This window comes from Canis lupus, chromosome 15, assembly GCF_048164855.1.
Source record: "Canis lupus baileyi chromosome 15, mCanLup2.hap1, whole genome shotgun sequence".
In the NCBI taxonomy this organism is placed as follows: domain Eukaryota; kingdom Metazoa; phylum Chordata; class Mammalia; order Carnivora; family Canidae; genus Canis; species Canis lupus.
Window position 1 is genome coordinate 38,467,773 of NC_132852.1, and position 19,733 is coordinate 38,487,505.

The following is a 19,733-nucleotide window of genomic DNA, read 5'->3' on the forward strand; positions in this document are numbered from 1 at the left end:
CTTGATATCTGAATATTAAGAACCTTAATATCTGAATTTTTTTTTATCCTTTCAAAGTCATTTCAGTGTATTTTCCTAGCAGTTCTTTGTAAAAGGGATCACTGAATTTTGCAACTTTTTTCCAAAAATGTTTAAATTAGCACCTCAACTTTATATGTCTTCCATACAGATCTCAGAAAAAATGAAGATAAGTTGAACCATCATCAGCGAATTGGGTTGAAGTAAGATAGCAAATTTTCTTTGGACATTTAGATGTAAAAGTAAAATTTCTTATAGCTGTTCTTCCATACATGTAATAATTCTTCAGACCTAGCTAAATACAATGAATGAATGCTAAGATTTGTTGCAGACTTTTGTAGAGAACATGCATGTTTTCATGTTTTGTTAATGCCACCTAGTTTTCTTATTTTGAGTATTTTTCCTCATTCTCTTAACTTTAGTGAAGAACTTCCTCTTAAAACATAAAGGATTGAGTACATCAGTCAGCGGGTATTTCTTTGGTGCTTGAAAGAAAGCACTACATTAGGTCTGGGTTAAAGATATAAACAAGGTCAGGAAAGCTCTTAAGTTCAGAGTCTACCTGAGAAGCTAGGACATGAACATGGAATGCTAAATTAAAAATAGAAAAAGAAAAAAACCCAAACACTGAAATAACAGTGTAGGAATAACTGGTAAGAGTGTTATATATCAACATCAATAATTATTTCGTGTGCTGGATACTAGAACCCCTTATCTAATAGATTTTTTTCTTTTTCTTTTTTTTTTTTTTTTTAAGATTTTGTTTATTTATTCATGGGAGCTACAGAGAGAAAGAGAGGCAGAGATACAGGCAGGAGAAGCAGGCTCCTCACAGGGAACCGGATGTGGGACTCAATCCTGGGTCTCCAGGATCACGCCCTGGGCTGAAGGCGGCGCTAAACCGCTGAGCCACCCGGGCTGCCCGATTTTTCTTTCTAATGCATAGTATGTCAGCATGTCTCTCCTCCTGTCTTATGTAGTCTTGTTGGCAATCCAGTCCTAATAACCCCCTGAACTTTCCCATTGATGCCTTACCATAATACCTTAAATTTACACTGTTCTTCCAAGACTTTGAGCAGTAGGAGACTGGGATGTTTTCACTTTCCTTGCATTTACATAACAGAGACCTTCTGAAGAGCTTGGTTGTTGTGAGAATTGGTTTTGAACAGGTGCTTTATCATTTTTAGATGTTATTTCATACTGAGATATTTTTGTAACAGCCTTATTGAAACGTAATTCATGTATCATATGGTTCACCCATTTAAAGTAAGTTGAGTGGTTTTTAGTATATTCATAGAGTTGTACAACCATCACTGCAGTTGGTTTTAGAACATCTTTGTTATATCCCAAAAAGAATCCGTACCTATTGGCCTTCATTCCCTATTTCTCACCAGCTGCCCCTCCCTCCCTGCCTGCTTCTGACAACCACTAATGTACTTTGTGTCAATATAGATTTGTCTATTCTGGACATTTCATATAAATGAAATCATGCACTATGTAGTCTTTTGTGACTGGCTTCTTTCACTTAGTGTCTTGTTACCTGGATAATGTTTTAAAATATGATAATTTTGCAGGATTTAAGAGCAATAAACTCTAACCCCTTGACTTGCCAGTAAGGAGCAGTCTAATTTGGAAACATACTAACTTAAATATATTTGTTTACTCTGGGCATGTAAATGTGAAGTTTATTTAAAATAAGTTTAGATGGAGTATCTGGAATATCATAAAGGATGAGACTAAAATTTTGGTCTAAGTTGAGAAATATGCCTATCCTTACCCCCCAATTTTACTGTTACCTTATTGAACTTTAGTCTTGATTTTTAAATGATCTTCTGGTAAAGGACACTTGATATGGTAGGCAACTTACTTTGTAAGAAGATTTAAATTTCACTAAAATCTTTTGTCTACTTATTCTGTCTTTATAGATATTTTGAGGACTTTGAGAAAAGAATTCCTCGTGAAGAGATGTTACAAATGCAAGTAAGAGTGTGCTGAATTGTATTCTTTGATTAGAATTGAGAATGTCACCTGGTAAAAAGCCATTTTTAGAATACTGACTTAATTTTTTTTCTATTAGGATATTGTACTAAATGAAGTTAAAAAAGTGGATTCTGAATACATTGCTACAGTCTGTGGCAGTTTCAGAAGAGGTAACATACTTCCTAATCTTAGGTTATTCATGCCTTGATGTTAAAATTGCCTAATGTATACCCAGAAATGGATTAAAAAGATGTAATTTGTGTTACTTCATAGATTTACTAAGATCCAGTAGAGTATTAGCTACCTTTGTTTATAAATAGGAATATGCATTAAAAATGAGAGGAAATTCATCCTGATTTTATTATAGGATATTTTAATGACTAGTTTTAATAAATCTTGTAGAATAATTTTACGTCTATTAAAATCCTAAGAGTGATTTCCTGACTAGATGCTAGGGAAGCTGTGGGTAGGTGGTGGGTTGTTGCTTTTTTAAACTTTCTTTTATTTTCTAAGTTTACTCTTATGGTTCTAAAAATAGTGTCACTGAAGTACTAGTTCTAAACCAATTCTCACAATAGCCAGGTCCTTCAGAAGATCTCCTCCTATGTGAATGTGAGCAAAGTGAGAACCAAGAGAATCCTGGTTTCTTACTGGCTCAAAATTTGGAAGGGTAACATAAATTTCTAAATATTAACTTTAAAAATCAGAATACAAAAACTTGATTTAAGACTTCTGGAATATATGGTGGCAAGTTGAATTTAAATAAAAAATATAAAAATTAAAATAAAAAAAAAAGACTTCTGGAATAGATATCTGAATCTGGCCACTTTTGGAGTTTTGCCTTAGGCAGTAGATGATGAGCTATCACAAATTCTCCAAGGTAGCTGCTGTAAGAATCTGGAGTTAGGGAGAGGACCCTGCTGAATCTAATTGGTGATGAGTAGAAAGAACATTGGCTTGGGGCCTAAAGAACGGGTCCTGAGGGCAAATCTATTGTTGATATACGATTAAAGTCTGTCTCTCCATATCCTAGTTCCCATATTTGCAAAGTGAGAGGATTAAAGTTGACCAGTTGTCGAATATTTCTGTGCGCCATAAATACCTAGAAAGTTACAAAAAACACACATTGGTGTACCCTGCTACAAACCTGCTAAGTAAGAATCTTCTTAGATGGGGCCTTGGAATCTGAATTTTCAGAGTGGACTTGGATACACAGTAAGCCAAATACATGCTCACTTGAAAATGACAGTCTTTCTGGATTTCAGTATTTCTATTTTATTTTTATTACTAAGTAGGTTATATAGTTGCATGCTTTAAAATAAAAAAGGCATACACTAAGAAATGTCCCTTCTATCCTGTTAATTGCTCTCCCTCCACTCACCTCCACTGTCTCACTAATGATCACTTTCTTGCGTGTTCTTTCAATGGTTTTACATGTAACTATAAATAAATGTGAATGTACATTGTTTTTTCCCATTTTATTTTTTATTTTTATTTATTTAAAAAATTTTTACTATTGAAATATAGTTGAAATAGTGTTAGAGTAGTTTCAGGTATGCAACATAGTGACAGCAGTTCTATACACTACATGGTGCTCACCTACAATAAGTAGTTACTATCCATCACTGTACAATGTTAATACAATATTGACTGCATTAATTATGTTGTACTTTTCATTCCCATGACTTAACTTACTTTATGACTGGAAATTTGTATTTCCTAATCCCCTTCACCTATTTTATCCATTCCCTACCTACCCCCACCTCTGGCAACCACCAGTTCTCTGTACTTAGAAACCTGTTTCTGTTTTGTTTATATTTGTTTTGTTTTTTAGGTTCCACACAAAAGTGAATCAGGTGGTATTTGTGTTTCTCAGTCAGACTTATTTCACCTAGCATAATAAATACCCTCTAGGCCCATCCATGTTGTCATAAATGACAAGATCTCATTTTTTGTGGCTGAGTAATATTCCATTGTATATTTATACCACATCTTTATCCAGCAAATATGTGTTCTTGGTGTCCTTTTCCCCCCTTTCTTTCACAAAAGTAGCATAATATATACACAGTATGTACCTTCTTTCACTTAAAAATACATCTTGGAAATCTTTCCACATCAGTATATAGAAAGCATCCTTATTCTTTTTTACAGCTGCATAACATTTGGCTATGTGGATGTTCCATACTTTATTTATCTGGTCCTTTGTTAATAGATTCTTGGATTGTTTTTCATTTTTTGCTAAAGTAATTGTTTTGCTTTTTAAATGGATAGAGTAATACATTTTTTTTGGTGATAGGTGGTAAAAGACCCTTAACTTTTAGGATAAAGAAATGAAAAGACAAAATTTTCTTTCTTAAAATAGCTTCCATGAATATCCTGGGATCAGCACACATTCAGTCGAGTCTTCTTTGTGTTTAAATATCTGGTTAAACATTGTTGATGTCTAAAAATGGTGGTCCAGAGACACTCCCATATCTTCAGTGATCAAAAATATGTTTTACATATATGTAAATGATGAATCATTAAATTCTACTCCTGAAACTAATAATGCTATGGTAATTGTTAACTAACTTGAATTTAAATAAAATCTGGGAAGAAAAAAAATTGTTTTATATATATTATACTTATAAAAATAACAAAAAAGGGAATAAGCAGCATTATTTTATGCCAACTTTGTGGCAGGCACTATCCTGGATGCTTTTACATATGTTCTTAGTTGCACAAAACTATAGAGTAGTTTTTAGTAGTTTATAGACAGAGAAACTGAAGTCTAGATTAATATATAGTCTTCATTTGTAATATTGATTTAAAAAAATTTTTAAGTAAAAAAATCCACTTAAATGGAGACAAAACTTCATAGTGTTATAATAAAAGAAAGTATAAACAACTTTACATATAATCTTCCTAAAGTTATGTGGTTGTAGAGTGAGGATCAAAACAAAAATCTAAGTCTTTATAAAATGCTATATTCTTTTTTTTTTTTTTTTAAGATTTTATTTATTTGAGATAGAGTAGGAGCTGAGGGAGGGAGGAGCAGAGGGAGAGGCAGACTCCCCGCTGAGCAGGGAGCCCAATGCAGGGCTCCATCCCAGGATCCTGAGATCATGACCTGAGCCAAAGGCAGATGCTTGACTGACTGAGCCACCCAAGCACCCCTAAAATGACATATTCTTACCCATGATGCCTTAATAGTAATTTTTGCCAATATTCATTAAATGAATTCAGTCATAAGAATTGAAATGGATTTTCTAACTAATAGGACATATTGTTTAATTTGAGGTTTTCAGGGCAGCCCGGGTGGCTCAGCAGTTTACCGCTGCCTTTGGCCCAGAGTGTGATCCTGGCAACCCAGAATCGAGTCCTATGTCGGGCTCCCTGCATGGAGCCTGCTTCTGCCTGTGTCTGTGCCTCTCTCTCTATGCCTCTCATCAATAAATAAATAAAATCTTAAAAAAAAATAATTTGAGGTTTTCAGATATGTAGTGTTCATAGGTTTATTTTATTTTATTATTTTATTTTTTTAAAGATTTTTTATTTATTCATGATAGTCACAGAGAGAGGAGAGAGAGGCAGAGACACAGGCAGAGGGAGAAGCAGGCTCCACATGGGGAGCCTGAGGCGGGACTCGATCCCGGGACTCCGGGATCGCGCCCTGAGCCAAAGGCAGGTGCTAAACCGCTGAGCCACCCAGGGATCCCCCATAGGTATATTTTAAAGCTTTTTTTTTTTTTTAGATAGTGCTTTATCCTTTTAAATTTTTTTAAATTTATATTTTTAACTTTTAAAAAAAATTCAAGTATAATTAACATGTAGTTATTTTCAGGTGTACGATACAATGATTCAACAATTCTGTACATTACTAGTGCTTATCATGATAAATGTACTCTTAATTCCCTTGACCTATTTCACCCATCCTGCCTGCCTACATTCTCTCTGGCAACTACCATTCTCTATTTGAAGAGTCTGTTTTTTATTTTTTTAAATATTTTATTTATTTATTTATTTATTTATTTATTTATTTATTTATTTATTTATTTATTTATTTATAAGATTTTATTTATTTATTCATGAGATATGCAGAGAGAGAGGCAGAGACATAGAGGGAGAAGCAGGCTCCATGCAGGGAGCCCGATGCGGGACTCGGTCCTGGGACCCTGGGATCATGCCCTGAGATGAAGGCAGACACTCAACCACTGAGCCACCCGGGTGTCACTGTCTGTTTTGTTTTTTAAATTCCATATAAGAGTGAAATCATATGGTAATTGTCTTTCTATGACTGATTTACTTCACTTAGCATAATATCCTCTGCATCCATCCATGTTGTTGCAAATGGCAAGATTCGTGGGTTTTTTTATGGCTAAGTAATATTCTATTGTGTGTATTTACCATATCTTCATTCATCTGTCGATGGACTGCTTGGTCATCTATTGATGGAAACTTGGTTGCTTCCGATTCTTGGCTTTTGTAAATAATGTTTCAGTAAACATAGGAGTGCATGTTATCTTTATGAATTAGTGTTTTTTGTTGGGTAACTACCTAGCAGTAGAACTACTGGATCATATGGTTATTTTATTTTATTTTATTTTATTTTATTTTATTTTATTTTATTAATTAATTAATTTATTGGCAATTTTATTTTTAATTTTTGGGAGAACCTCTATACTGTGTTCCAGAGTGGCTGCATTAGTTTGCACTCCCACCAACAGTGCAAGAGGGTTCCCCTGTTCCATGTCCTCGCCAACACCTGTTGTTTCTAGTGTTGTTAATGTTAGCCATTCTGACAGGTTTGAAGTGGTATCTCATTGTGGTTTTGATTTGCATTTCCCAGATGATGGGCATCTTTTGGTGTGTCTCTTGGCCATCTGAATGTCTTCTTTGTAAGAATGTTGTTTTTATTCATTATTGAGTAGTTATTTAGGTGCATTTTTAATACATGTAGCCAACTGTGCGTAATACATATCTAATGCCAGTTACTGTTGTTACTCCAGATTCTTCCATTTACATCAGCCTATGTGAATAGCTGAACAGAAAATTGAAATCTTGTAACTGAGTATGAAGTGTAGTGAAAAAGAAAGTTAGGCTGGAAGAAGTAAGCTCATACATGTGACATCACTTTGGTTTCTGCGTTTGCCTAATTGATAGATTTACATCGAGAATTCCATACATATTTTTATTATCATAGGTGCAGAGTCCAGTGGTGACATGGATGTTCTTTTGACCCATCCAAGCTTTACCTCTGAATCAGCCAAACAGGTATCACAGGATTTATTTATAATCAAATGTGCTAAGTCTTATGCAACAGTGAATATCATTTTCTACATGGCAGTTGGATATCCCGGAATGAATTTTTGTTTTAATCTTTCTGAAAAGTCAGTTGTACTTTGTACTGATTGAATTCTGTGAAAGGCAGAGTAAGTGGTTGAAAGGGATACATTAAAAAAAAAAAAAAAAAAAAAAAAAAAGCAAGGGAATACATAGTGGTGTTTTTCTGCAGGGAATTAGGGACAGTCTGATTTTTGAAAAAGAAAAAAATTTAGTAAACATTTCCAGAATTATTTATTATCTATCATGGATATTTCTAAAATATCCAGTATAATATTGAGGTTTTCATTAAGGTAATATTTTTCTATTAAGCAATATTATATTAAGAAACTTTATTCCTATTAGAAAACCCATGAAAGCAAAACATTTGTGATTTTAGAATATATACCTTTTAAAGATGAAGCAGCTAACTTTTTGATTTAATGAAGCAGATAAACACAAATGATGTCTGTTTGGGGGTATCATGATATTGGTGAAGAATGGTGGCTCCTAAAAATATGTTTCATTTGATAAATGAATTTTGTGCTAGAAGAAAAAAGTACTTAGAACAGAGGAATACTAGGCATTTCTCCATAGATAATCAGAAAATTTATGTTAAAAATGTTTTTTTATTAATCTTATTTATCTTCTTATTTCCTATTTATGTTTCCACAGCCAAAACTGTTACATCGTGTTGTGGAACAGTTACAGAAGGTCCATTTTATTACAGATACTCTGTCAAAAGGAGAAACAAAGTTCATGGTAAGTACTCATTGGAGGTAACACTTCTGAAAAAATACCTTGGAAAACTGTTCAGTAACCATTCTGAGTATGTGACCTCAGTGCATCTTAGTATTACAGTCAATAAATAGGATATCCATGAAAATATACAGAAAATTAGCAGGATACTACTCCCAGAATATTTTAGTAAAGAATTTTAAGTTCCCTATTTGTAAATAATCTGTGCCATTGGAATACATAATTAGGCGTAATCTGCTCTTTTTAAAAGATATCTATAAATGACTTTGACACATCTAAGTTTTTCCTTAAAATAGCAAATATTCTCATATTCTCTGACTCAACTTCAGTAAGTGAGAAGAATTTTTTGAAGAATATTAATCTGTTACAACACCAAAAAAAAAAAAAAAAAAAATCTGTTACAACACCAAAGAGAAGAAATTAGAGTATGTGATAAAAACAAATTATGTGGCTTGATAAGCAGAGGAGTTAACAGAGAGACACTTGCAAAGATTTTCACAGTGACATCATGACGAACTGTTAAAATCCTGTAATCTTCTTAGGGAATTAAGCTTTGAAGATTCAAGACAGATGGCAAATGAGTTTAAAAAGAGGTTAATAAGTGTCCCTGCATTGGGGATCCCTGGGTGGCTCAGTGGTTTAGCGCTGGCCTTCGGCTCAGGGCGTGATCCTGGAGTTCTGGGATCAAGTCCCACATCGGGCTCCCTGCATGGAGCCTGCTTCTCCCTCTGCCTGTGTCTCTGCCTCTCTCTCTCTCTCTCTGTCTCTCTCTGTGTCTCTCATGAATAAATAAATAAAATCTTAAAAAAAAAAAAAAAAAAGTCCCTGCATAAAAACCAACAGGAAGGCAAATAGCAATCTAGGACTAAGGTAATAAAAAGTGCTCACTTAAATTTGTACTTTTAATCCCCCTTTTCCCAAGTTATATGCCTGAAATGGAAAGAGAATGTGCTTTTGGAGAATGGACATGTTAATATTAGCAAGAGTCTCACTGCATAGATTTGACAGTGGTTTAAACCAACAGTAGAAGATAGTTGAGATAGATCATTGAAATATCCTGTCATTCAGAAAGTGGAATGGTGCTTGCCAGGGGCCTATAGGGAAGTGGTATAGGGAATTACTATGTAACAGATACAGAATTTCAGTTGGGGAGGAGGAAACGTTTGGGAGGTGATGGTGGTGGTAGTTGCACAACAATGTGAATATACTTAATGGTATAGAACTGCACACTTAAAAATGGTTAAAATGGCAAACTTTATGTAGTGTATATTTCATCAGACCACAAAAAATCATGTCATTAAATTCAACGTGGTGATTTTAATGGGGTATGAAACTGTATTGCCAAAGTTGGTCATATTTTATAGTGTTTTCAAAAGAATGTTGGGAAAGGTAAAAATTCTAGTCAGTGTTTGGAAGTTAAATCTATGAGCTCTTCTCCCAGATCTATCAGATTTGGAGCTTTTACTCTAGGCCCAGGATTATAGACACATGAGATGTTATTAAAAATAGGGTTTATATATGCTCTAGGAATATCACTTTTAAATTGAGATTGATTTTAATTCATTCAAAATGAATGTGCACAAATCTTACATTTAAAGAACAATTCAATCAGATAAAATCCTGAAAATAGCATGTGCTAGACAAGTTGAATTTTTTTTTTTTTCAGTCAGGAAAGTGTCCTGGTATGCCTGGGCATCTCTGTGAAAGGCCCTAGACTTTTACTGGAGAAGCACATCAGCTCTTTTGAGAGCGACCAAGAAGGTGTTTATGCAATGCAGTAGCAGACGCACTTCTTCGCAGTCTGAACAGTTTTCTTCTTTGCTCAGAGGGAGATCCAGAGGAAACATTAGCAGAAGCTAGTAATCCAGCTAGTAAGAATACAAAGAAACAAGTTGGTAGGCTGGGTATAAGGTGGAAAGGAAAGGTGGGTAGCCACAAAGATGTGAACATGAAGAGTTGCTGGCAGTGGTGGACTTGGGTAGCTGCTCAGCCGTAGAAGAGAAGACTTTTGTCTAGCAGCCTAATTCCAGTGACTTCTGCAAACCACTTTGGTTCAGATCTTATCATACATGTGATACTTGAAAGACTAAGGCCAACTGACCGATCCTAGGCCAGGGCTGGACTTGTGGAAACCTTTGCTCTGGCTGGCCTTTCCAATCTCTCAATCATACTCCTAACAGCACATCTACAGCTATCGCCAGAAAGAGAATACCTCAAATCGATTTCCAGAAGGAAACAGGTTAAAAAAAATAAGCAAGTGGGTTTTTTGTTTGTTTTTAAAGTCGAGAAAACTAAGGCCTTTATGTTGTGTCATAGGAATCCATCTTAGTGAATAGCTTGTGTATGAAGTTTGGATACCGTACATGTGTCTCATATTCTCTGAAGCTTAAAAAATGCCATGTTTGAGCCTGTTTTGACATTTATAATTAGTATATGTTAGGATAAGGAGCAATCCAGTTTAGCTTTCAAATCAATTTATTGTGGAAGCATTAAGAGGTGATTTGTTTCTAGTTGCAAAGAAACTAGATATTCTTATATCATTGAATAGGATGATCCAAAGCAGCCAGTGTGAGGGGAGGAGTCTTGGGGAGGGCTTGAGGTAAGGGAGCTAGCCAGAGAGCAGGGCTGGAGCCAGAGCAGTGAGGAGGGGGCGTGGGCATTTAGCAGAAATAGCCAAAAAAGATGAGATCTGTTTCTGAAAGAAATTGGCAGCAAAATGAATTCCACTTACAAAGTGGAATAGAGCTGGGCACCTTGCTGGCTCAGTGGAGCATGTGACTCTTGATCTCAGGGTTGTGACTTTGAGCCGAATGTTGGGCCTAGAGATTATAAAAAAACAAAACATCAAAGTGGAATCAACCATTTTCATTCCACATCCACTTGATTTCAAAACCTCTTGTTGCTGTAACCACTGACTGCTGTGTTAAACATATGACCATTCATGTGTTGTTGAAGTACTCCTCAAAACATGAATTCCTTCAAACTAATAGTCACCAAACCTTAGGAAAGCCAAGGTTAATATTCCAGATCTTCTTGTAAAGCCATGATCTTCAGGTAATTGAGTTTTTCTTCCTGTGAATAAAATAGCATTTGGAAGAAAAAAAAATTCCTCTGCATTTAGTTACCTGTTTGCTTTATATATGATGAGTACCTTGCATATTAGCATTTTGTACAAGTTTGGCCTGGGATGATTTCTGTGAAATATCTACAGTAAGGATCCAAGGGACAATAGAAGATCCCTTGACTACCCTGAGGCAATGAAAGAGGCTTTATTTCAGACGCTCAGCATGAAGCTACCCAATTGAAATGCCAAACAAAACTAATCCACTCAACCTAATAAAGAATTTACAATAATACAGAGAAATTCTTTAACATAAGCACTTCAGAAGGAGTGCAGGAAATAAAATGAGCCTTTAGGAAAGGAACAAAGCCATTAGACAAATCCTATTACTGATGTGACAAACAGCAAGATCATTGCCTGTGGCACTCAAACATCCATATCCTCCATATCCGCAAGGTAATACCTCATGGTAATTCCAGATGGAAAGCATTTCTGATCCATTTGAAGGTTGAGTTGGAACTTGTTAATACCTAAGAAGGTTGGTTTCCTATTTTTAAGACAAACAGGTTTCATTTCATCTTTCAGCCATAGCAACAGCTAAAGGAAATACCCATTTTAGATTCTAGTTTTTAATTTTTCTATGTTGTTAAGTGAAAAAGTATACTTTTTAGTGACACGGGTAGTGAGTCGACTGTTCTTTAGGACCAGCAGCCTGTCGCATGTGTACTTTCTTTGGCATTTGAAACTTTTAATTAGAAATTTCTAATATCTGTGGCTCTTTTTACATATTTATGGGTTGCTCCCCAGTCCATTATTTTGGCCTATTTTTCTAGAAAAGGAAAAGATGACTAAATAGACTGTGATAACTTTTGTTTGGAAACTGAAGAATGATAATAAAGACTTACTTGTAGAGAAGAAAATGATCCTCTAATTTTCTTATCTTTTAAATTTTTCTTGGGATGCCTGGGTTGCTCAGCCATTAAGCATCTGCCTTCGGCTCAGGTCTTGATCACAGGATCTTGGGATTGAATCCCATATCAGGCTTCCTGCATGGAGCCTGCATCTCCTCCCTCTGCTTATTTCTCTGCCTTTCTCTCTCTGTGTCTCTCATGAATAAGTTAATAAAATCTTTAAATAAATAAATAAATTAATTAATTAATTAAAATTTTCTCATTTTTCACTTCTCTGTCTTTTCTAATTTCTGGGAGATTTCCTCAATTTTAAACTCTTCTACTTATGCTATTGTATTTTTAATTTTGATTTAAACCTTTTCCTTAGTTCTTTTCCTATAGCATTCTGCCCTTCATGTATGGAATGTTTTCTGTTATCTGAGAATATTACTATTGGCTCTTCTGTATTCTCCCTGAATTGTAATTGTTTCTTTCAAATTGTTTTTCTGTTTTGGTCTGTGTCTTTCATGTTTGATGCTTTCCCTAATTGGCTCTTATTTAGAAGCACACAAAGGCCAGATCCTTGCCTTCTGTTTCCTGTAGTTCTTCAATTACCACAAAGTATAAGAGGAAGGTGATGACAATATATAGTACATAGAAAAGCCACTAAAGTTAAAAATGCTGGGGATTATAAAACTGCCTGCATTTAAAGCAAAAGCCTCACACTTAACATTTGATTAAAGTTAAGCCTGAAGTTTAAAAACGTCTTTAAGCATTCTTTGAAATATCCATTTTAGGGTGTTTGCCAGCTTCCCAGTAAAAATGATGAAAAGGAGTATCCACACAGGAGAATTGATATAAGGTATTACTTAAAATTTGTTGCTGACCTATTAATTTTTCCCTTTTCTCTTTCCTTTGTCCTCTGTGTATCTTGGGATTCACATAAATGTCTCAAACCCCCTTTCATTGTGAACTGCCATGTGTTCATGCTATAGACACCACTTAGCCTGAAAATATGTAGAGTAATGACTGTGCACAGAATTTTTATCTATTTTCTCAGAATTTGCGTCTCATCATGATACCTTCCACAGCTCAGAAGTAGTTTCCTGCCTGGGGAAAGTTGGTTGTAATACGTGATACCGCTGATACTGCTCTTGTTTCTCCACACCTTGCACAGTTTAGTTTACTGAAACCTAGACTAACTGCAAGCTTGGAGCAATTTCAACAGTCTACCTAATCATAGTCTCCTCCTTAGGTTATTAAACCACATAGACTTATTGTAGGTGTTTGTGCCTTTTTGATAAGAGCCCTATTTTTGCCAAATTTGAAATTTTTGGTGAAAGATGTATTTATCTATCTATTTTAGGTTGATACCCAAGGATCAGTATTACTGTGGTGTTCTCTATTTCACTGGGAGTGATATTTTCAATAAGAATATGAGAGCTCATGCCCTAGAAAAAGGCTTCACAATCAATGAGTACACAATCCGTCCCTTGGGAGTTACTGGTGGGTATTTGTGTCTGCATTAGAGATAATCCTGGTCATCTGGAGAGAATAGTTATTTTCAAAGATGCTTTAGCAGTTTTGGTTTCTCTAAAAAGCCTTTGAGTAGTTTTGCCAGTTAATTGTAGTTTCTTTGTATTATGAGTCCCTCAGGCAACAAAAGGGTCTTTAAATCCATAGGTGCTCAAGCCCTCAATTGAAGGCCTTGATGGCAAGAGTTATTTCTAGCTCTATTAGAATGAATTAATGATGGTCAATAAAAAAAATCTCATAGATCTAAAGTGGGTTTTTTTGTTTGTTTTTCGTGTACCTCCAAGACTTCTGAAGATACTAGGTATCATTGCTTTTAGTGCCAGAACAAAACTGCTAGCTTTGGCCACATGCTTTCTAAAGTTTAAAGAGTTCAAAACAAAACAAAACAAAACATAATAAAGTTTAAAGAGTGGGAGTGCCTGGCTGGCTTAGTTGGTAGAGCATGCAACTCTTGATTTCAGGGTGTGAGTTCAAGCCCCTTTTTGGGTATAGAGCTTACTTAAAAAAATTTTTTTAAGGTTCCCTGGGTGGCTCGGCGGTTCAGCGCCTGCCTTTGGCCCAGGGTGTGACCCTGGAGTCCCAGGATCCAGTCCCGCATCAGGCTCCCGGCATGGAGCCTGCTTCTTCCTCTGCCTGTGTCTCTGCCTCTCTGTCTCTCTGTGTGTGTCTATCATGAATAAATAATAAAATCTTTTAAAAAAATAATTTTTTAAAATAAAAAAAGTTTAAAGAGTAAGAATTGAAAAAAAAATTTTTTTAAAGAGTAAGAATTGTTTAATCTATGTTAACATTTCACAGTGTCCTGTGTAGTTTATTAATTCTCTACTAGGAAAATGAAGATTTTGTCATTTTGTCCTTGAAGTATAAAACAGGGCTTTCTTCCCTGGTAGATGAAAGCAGTGCTTCTCGAATGTAAATGTGTCTACAGGCTACATGGGGACCTCATTAAATGCAGATTCTAATTGGAGGGGACCCCATATTCTGCATTTCTAGTAGATTTCCAGGTAATGCCCTTACTACTAGCCCAGGGACCACATTTTGAGTTGCAAAGGAAACTAACTAGAGTATTTCATATGATCCACGGTGGCTACAGTGAAGATCCAGCAGAGAGGAGAATCATGGATTAGGATCACATAAATGGCCCTAGTTGGGATACTCAGGTTCCTTTTGTAGCACTAGTAATATATGTGACAAAGCTGGAACAAAGGCTCATGTGGGAGGATGGGGGAGGTCAATATCATGTTTTAGTGGTTTGGTTACCATTTTCTCTTCCTTCTGAAAGTGAGTTCCATGTGGCTATCATCCCTAAACCCTCATAACTAAATTCCAAAACTGGTTTGTAAGTAAGTTTCTTTTCTCTGTACTTGTAGGAGTTGCTGGAGAGCCTCTGCCAGTGGATAGTGAGAAAGACATCTTTGACTACATCCAGTGGAAATACCGAGAACCCAAGGATCGGAGTGAATGAGGCCATTCTTCTCAGGCTAGCCCAGCTCAGTTGGAGTCTTAATTTATTTCTTAACCTTTGCTATGTAAGGGTCTTTGGTGTTTTTAAATGATTGTTTCTTCTTCATGCTTTAGCTTGCACTGTAGTCAATAAAGAAAGCCTCTAGTACTATTATCAGATGTTCTTATTTTATTAGCAAATATGTATCTTCACAATCACACTTTACTAAGGTTTTAGTGGAGAGAAGAGATGTTAGCAGTGTTCAATGGGAATTTTTATTTTCTCCTTTTCTGCTCTTCTGTTAAAAACCACATTACCCTATTACCTTTCCTCCTATTTATTAATTTACAGATTAATCAGAGACCAGGCACTGGAAGATGGTTCAGTATGCTTTAGACATTAGGGACCTTCATAAATTTAATTTTTTTCTTTGGTTGGTTTGGCCCCCATATTCAATTTTGTCCTATATACTTCCTATATACTTAAAACCTTCCTATATACTTCCTATATACTTAAAACCTAAGAGCAGATATGTGCTTTATTTCTTAAATGCAATCTAAAATTGTTATAATTCATCAGAGAGAGCTTCCCTAAGCAAAACCACTTCTAATATACGCCCACATGTACAAAATATGGCCTCTTCAGCTTCAACAAAAATTTTACTTATTCACCCGTTTTCCTCCAAGGCAACGTTTAAGTTTAAATGGTCAAGTATATAAATTGAAATGTTCCTTGAAAGCTCTACTTTTGAAATTATATAAATGTAATGTGTATAATTAAATTAATATGATTAAGTTAATATATTTTCATATAAACCATGTATTTGGTTTTATAAACCATGTAATTTGTTTTATATAGAATTTTTACATATTTAACATTATATAAATATAAAATATAAAGTTATCAAATGATTAAGTAAAGCTATTGAAAGTAAAAACACTCCTTGAAGGCCCTAGCTTTGAAATAATGTAATCTACATAATTAATATAACTAGGTTATAATATAATTTAATGTTATAATTTAATAAAATAATTCAATGTAATATAAATTACATAATGTAAAATTACATGTAATTTATATAATATAAATATGTAATATAAATGATTAATTTGTATAATTAAAAGTTATATAAATATAAAATGTAAAAAGTTATCAAATGATTAAGTGAAGCTATCAAAAACAAAGTATGTGCAAATGCTTTGTAACTTGCAAAGGACTATACACACATAAAATACTGCCTTTTGAATTTCATTTCTTTATTAACCAAATTATTTTGTAGTGAAGGGCATTACCCTTACAAGAAATGAAAGACAATAAGAGGGATTTTAAGGAAAAATTTTTTTTCTTTACTGTGATAATTTTCACTGGTAAGATAAGAATTAACTGCAGAGACCATCACTTATTTTCCCCATAAGCTACTGTCAGGGTACTAAAATTTCACCAGAAATTATGTAAAGATTTATTTGAGTCACTAAGTCAAACGAAACTTTTCTGTAGAATCCCATGACTTTTCTGCAGAAATAGACAAAAAGCCCACGCCAGTTTTCCCTCCTCACAAGGCAGCATCTCACAGTGCTCTGGGTCTATCTCAGTTGCTACCAGATTTGATTTATAGAGATATTTGTATAAAAGATTTTTAAATTAATGTCTGAGATTTCTGTTTGAATACAATAAGGAGTTGTCTTTATTTTGAAGTATTTACAGCTTTTTAGATTTTTTGGCATACTCTTAACCGCGCAATTTGTCGGTTGCCAGTCACTTGATTTCGACATAACAGTCCAGGACCACAGTCACAGCGCTGGAAGATTTCTGGAGCTTGAGCAGTATCTTTCTGCCCTCTCCTAGAGCAGACCTGTCCCTCCAAGAGGACTGGCTTACAAATTTTAGTCCAAAAATGACGAGCACAGCAAAGTCCAGCTCTGCAGTCAGAAGTCCTAAGACATCTTTCTCCCTCTTGCCCTGTAACAAGATTCATATGGGCTGTTACCACAAATGGGGAAGATGGCAAATGGGGGCATTGTTACTGGGATGAGATGTAGGATCTAGAGCTGAAGGCTACAAAGTACAAATATAAGCAGCAAGCAGGTCTCCCAGAGCTAGATCTTACACTAAAAATAGACAAAATGAGGGATGCCTGGGTGGCTCAGTGGTTGAGCATCTGCCTTTGGCTCAGGGTGTGATCCTGGAATCCCAGGATTGAGTCCCACATTGGGCTCCCTGCGGAGAGCCTGCTTCTCCCTCTGCCTGTGTGTGTGTTTCTCCTCTTCTCTCTGTGTCTCTCATGAATAAATAAAATCTTAAAAAGAATAAAAAATGCATCTACTTTCATTTTTATTTTGCATACTGAGGAGCTAGAAAGGGAAATCTGCATTTGTTAAATTACAGACTATAAAAAGATGTATGTGTTAAAATTCACTTAAAGATTTTTTTGCTCACTAGTTCATTATTATGGCTAGTCCCCTGCCTTCTGGACTGGCTGACTGCCTTATGCTACTCCCTATGTGGTCTCCGGAGCTGTGGATAGAGACAGATTAGAAACTGTGTTTCTGGATTGGGGAGTTGGGTTCAGCCTATCCCTAAAAGCCTAGGAGGAAGAAATGTTTTTCTTCTTTATTTTTTAAGATATTATTTATTTATTTGAGAGAGAGAGAGAGAGCGCACAAGCAGGGGGAGGGGCAGAGGGAGAAGCAGACTCCTCATGAAGCAGGGAGCCCCACGTGGGGCTAAATCCCAGGACCCTGATATCATGACCTGAGCTGAAGGCAGACACAACCAACTGACCACCCAGGCGCCCCAGGAAATGCTCTTTAAAAAAAAACAAAACAAAACACAAAAGTGTTCAGAATGTTTCTCTTACCCCTACTGCCTTGTGGTTTAATATTTGGCTTCCTTTTGGGTTTGTTTTCCTGAATTGGATGCTCAGTTGTTCCTTTTGTGTCCACATCATCTTGGTCATCGATCTGTCTTTCCAATATTGGCATTCTATCTTCCATCATCGTACAAGCATCTGAGACAACCAGGTGTGGTTAGAGTTACTAGCTTCAAGGATTAGAACCACAGACATGCTAATTATTACACTGTTACATAGTTTAGCCCTACCTCTGCCTTGAGTTTTCATGATTTCTGGGACATATGCACTAAATATTTACATGTACATATGGCAGAGAAAGCAGTTAAGTAATTAGTGGAATCCAAGTGAAAATGAAAGAATTTGAAAGATTCCAACTTGAACCCTTCTTTTAAAATCATCTCTAAGTTGTTGACAAAAATGGTGGCCAGGAAAAAACTATTTTGTTGCATTGAGAAAAGGCAGCTGCATAAACTACTTCAAGCATGAATCCAGGAAACCTTCAGAGAGGGCCTATCATGGATCATTCTAGCCTATGAGACTTGGATGCAGTCTTCAGTTTAAAGCCACTGTTCACAGGGGCACAGCAGTCCTGCAAGTGTTTGTGGTAGCTCACCATTCAAGCAGAGCATTCCAGGGCAGCACATGGCACTACGTTGGCACCTCCTCTGTAACCCACGACACGTAGCACAGAATGGCTTCTCGTCTTGAGGTTTGAGGCAGAATTTTCTAGAACTGCAGTCCTTGTCAGACAGGCACTGTGAACCCTGTTAGGAAAAACTCGTCACGGAGCTGGGGAATCCAACAAGATGTAAGATGACTTTTCATTCCAAGTGGGAGGTGAAGGAAGCAAAATCATAATGGCACTTCGAATGCAGTGACAGACCTTCAGTGGCACCTTAATTTTTCACTATAATTGGTTTTCTCCCACAAATGGCAGATCAAATCTCCAGTGAAGAAACCTGTGTGCTGCAAAGGTTGTTTTCGAAAAATTGTCCTACTTTTAACACTCAGGATTTAATTTCCTTGTGCCCTTGGTGAAAGTGGAAGAAAACATCTTCCCATGAATGAGATTTTTGATTCAGACCTATTACCCCTAGAAGTTGTGCTACCCTTTCAGTAAGTGTAAGGCTAGTGTTTGTGCCATTCGGATTTGGCATTTTAAGTCTAGTGAGCCACAGCAACCTCTGCGTCCCCCTGCCAGCCAGCCCCTCGGTGAGCCTTCCCCCAGGGCACTACCCCCTGCCCCCTGAGCTGCACTTTACCTTACGAGCCCCTTCAGCATAGCTCTTGATGTTGTTGAAGTCCAGAACCAGAGCTCCCAGGGGGGCGCAGAACCAGCTGAGCCCCAGCAAGACCACCACCACCATCCTTTAATCCCCTTGACCTTCTCAGACCTCTCGACAACCTCCAAACGGGGCCGCTTTAAACCCACAAGAGGGCAAATGGAAACTTGACAGGTCGTCTGGAACTGCTTTTCCTGGAGGAGAAGCCAATCTTTCTCTGCGTAAGGTATGTGAACTAGGATGAGCAGGATCCTATTTATACCAGATGTGCCCCTCTGCTTTCCCCCCCCCCCGCCGCCCCTCCTCCATTTCCTTCCTCCTTTGCCCCACACAGGCTTCAACAAATCCCTTTAAATCTGTTTGATCAATAGTTCAAAACAAAGACTCGATAGACGGAGAGAAGGGGCAGGGCCAAGGCAGCTTCTCCTCCAGGGGTTGAATCCCTCTTAATTATTGCATATCAAAGTTAGTTCAAAGGGTTAGCAGAGGAGCAGGATGTCTGTATCAAAGGCAAACTCTGATAATCACCTGCACTTCCTACCTTCAGTAATCCTTTGCGGGTGGAGGGAGTCTGTTCTAAGATCTGTTTTCGCAGTTAATTGTGCTCAAA

At 36.3% G+C, this 19,733-nt stretch overlaps 2 protein-coding genes across 3 annotated transcripts in view; one reads left to right on the forward strand and one right to left on the reverse strand.

The window, feature by feature from the left end:
* The window catches only part of POLB (DNA polymerase beta), a 28,968-nt gene extending 13,805 nt beyond the window's left edge, over positions 1–15,163 (forward strand). The window contains exons 7-14 of one of the 2 annotated variants that reach the window (XM_072776647.1): positions 170–221; positions 1,944–1,998; positions 2,096–2,168; positions 7,181–7,251; positions 7,975–8,061; positions 12,807–12,871; positions 13,376–13,515; positions 14,916–15,163. In XM_072776647.1, the coding sequence (XP_072632748.1) occupies positions 170–221; positions 1,944–1,998; positions 2,096–2,168; positions 7,181–7,251; positions 7,975–8,061; positions 12,807–12,871; positions 13,376–13,515; positions 14,916–15,010 (638 nt within the window). In that variant the 3' untranslated portion in view covers positions 15,011–15,163. The remainder of the gene's footprint in view (positions 1–169; positions 222–1,943; positions 1,999–2,095; positions 2,169–7,180; positions 7,252–7,974; positions 8,062–12,806; positions 12,872–13,375; positions 13,516–14,915) is intronic. The other variant, XM_072776649.1, reaches the window with a different exon arrangement.
* A 1,385-nt stretch (positions 15,164–16,548) lies between these two features.
* Positions 16,549–19,343, reverse strand: DKK4 (dickkopf WNT signaling pathway inhibitor 4). The gene is made up of 4 exons (XM_072776650.1): positions 19,103–19,343; positions 18,454–18,604; positions 17,847–17,996; positions 16,549–16,948 (listed from the first exon to the last, which is right to left on the reverse strand). Exons 1-4 carry the CDS (start codon positions 19,205–19,207, stop codon positions 16,698–16,700), a joined length of 657 nt encoding a protein of 218 aa, XP_072632751.1. The 5' UTR covers positions 19,208–19,343; the 3' UTR covers positions 16,549–16,697.
* Between the last annotated feature and the right edge of the window lie 390 nt (positions 19,344–19,733).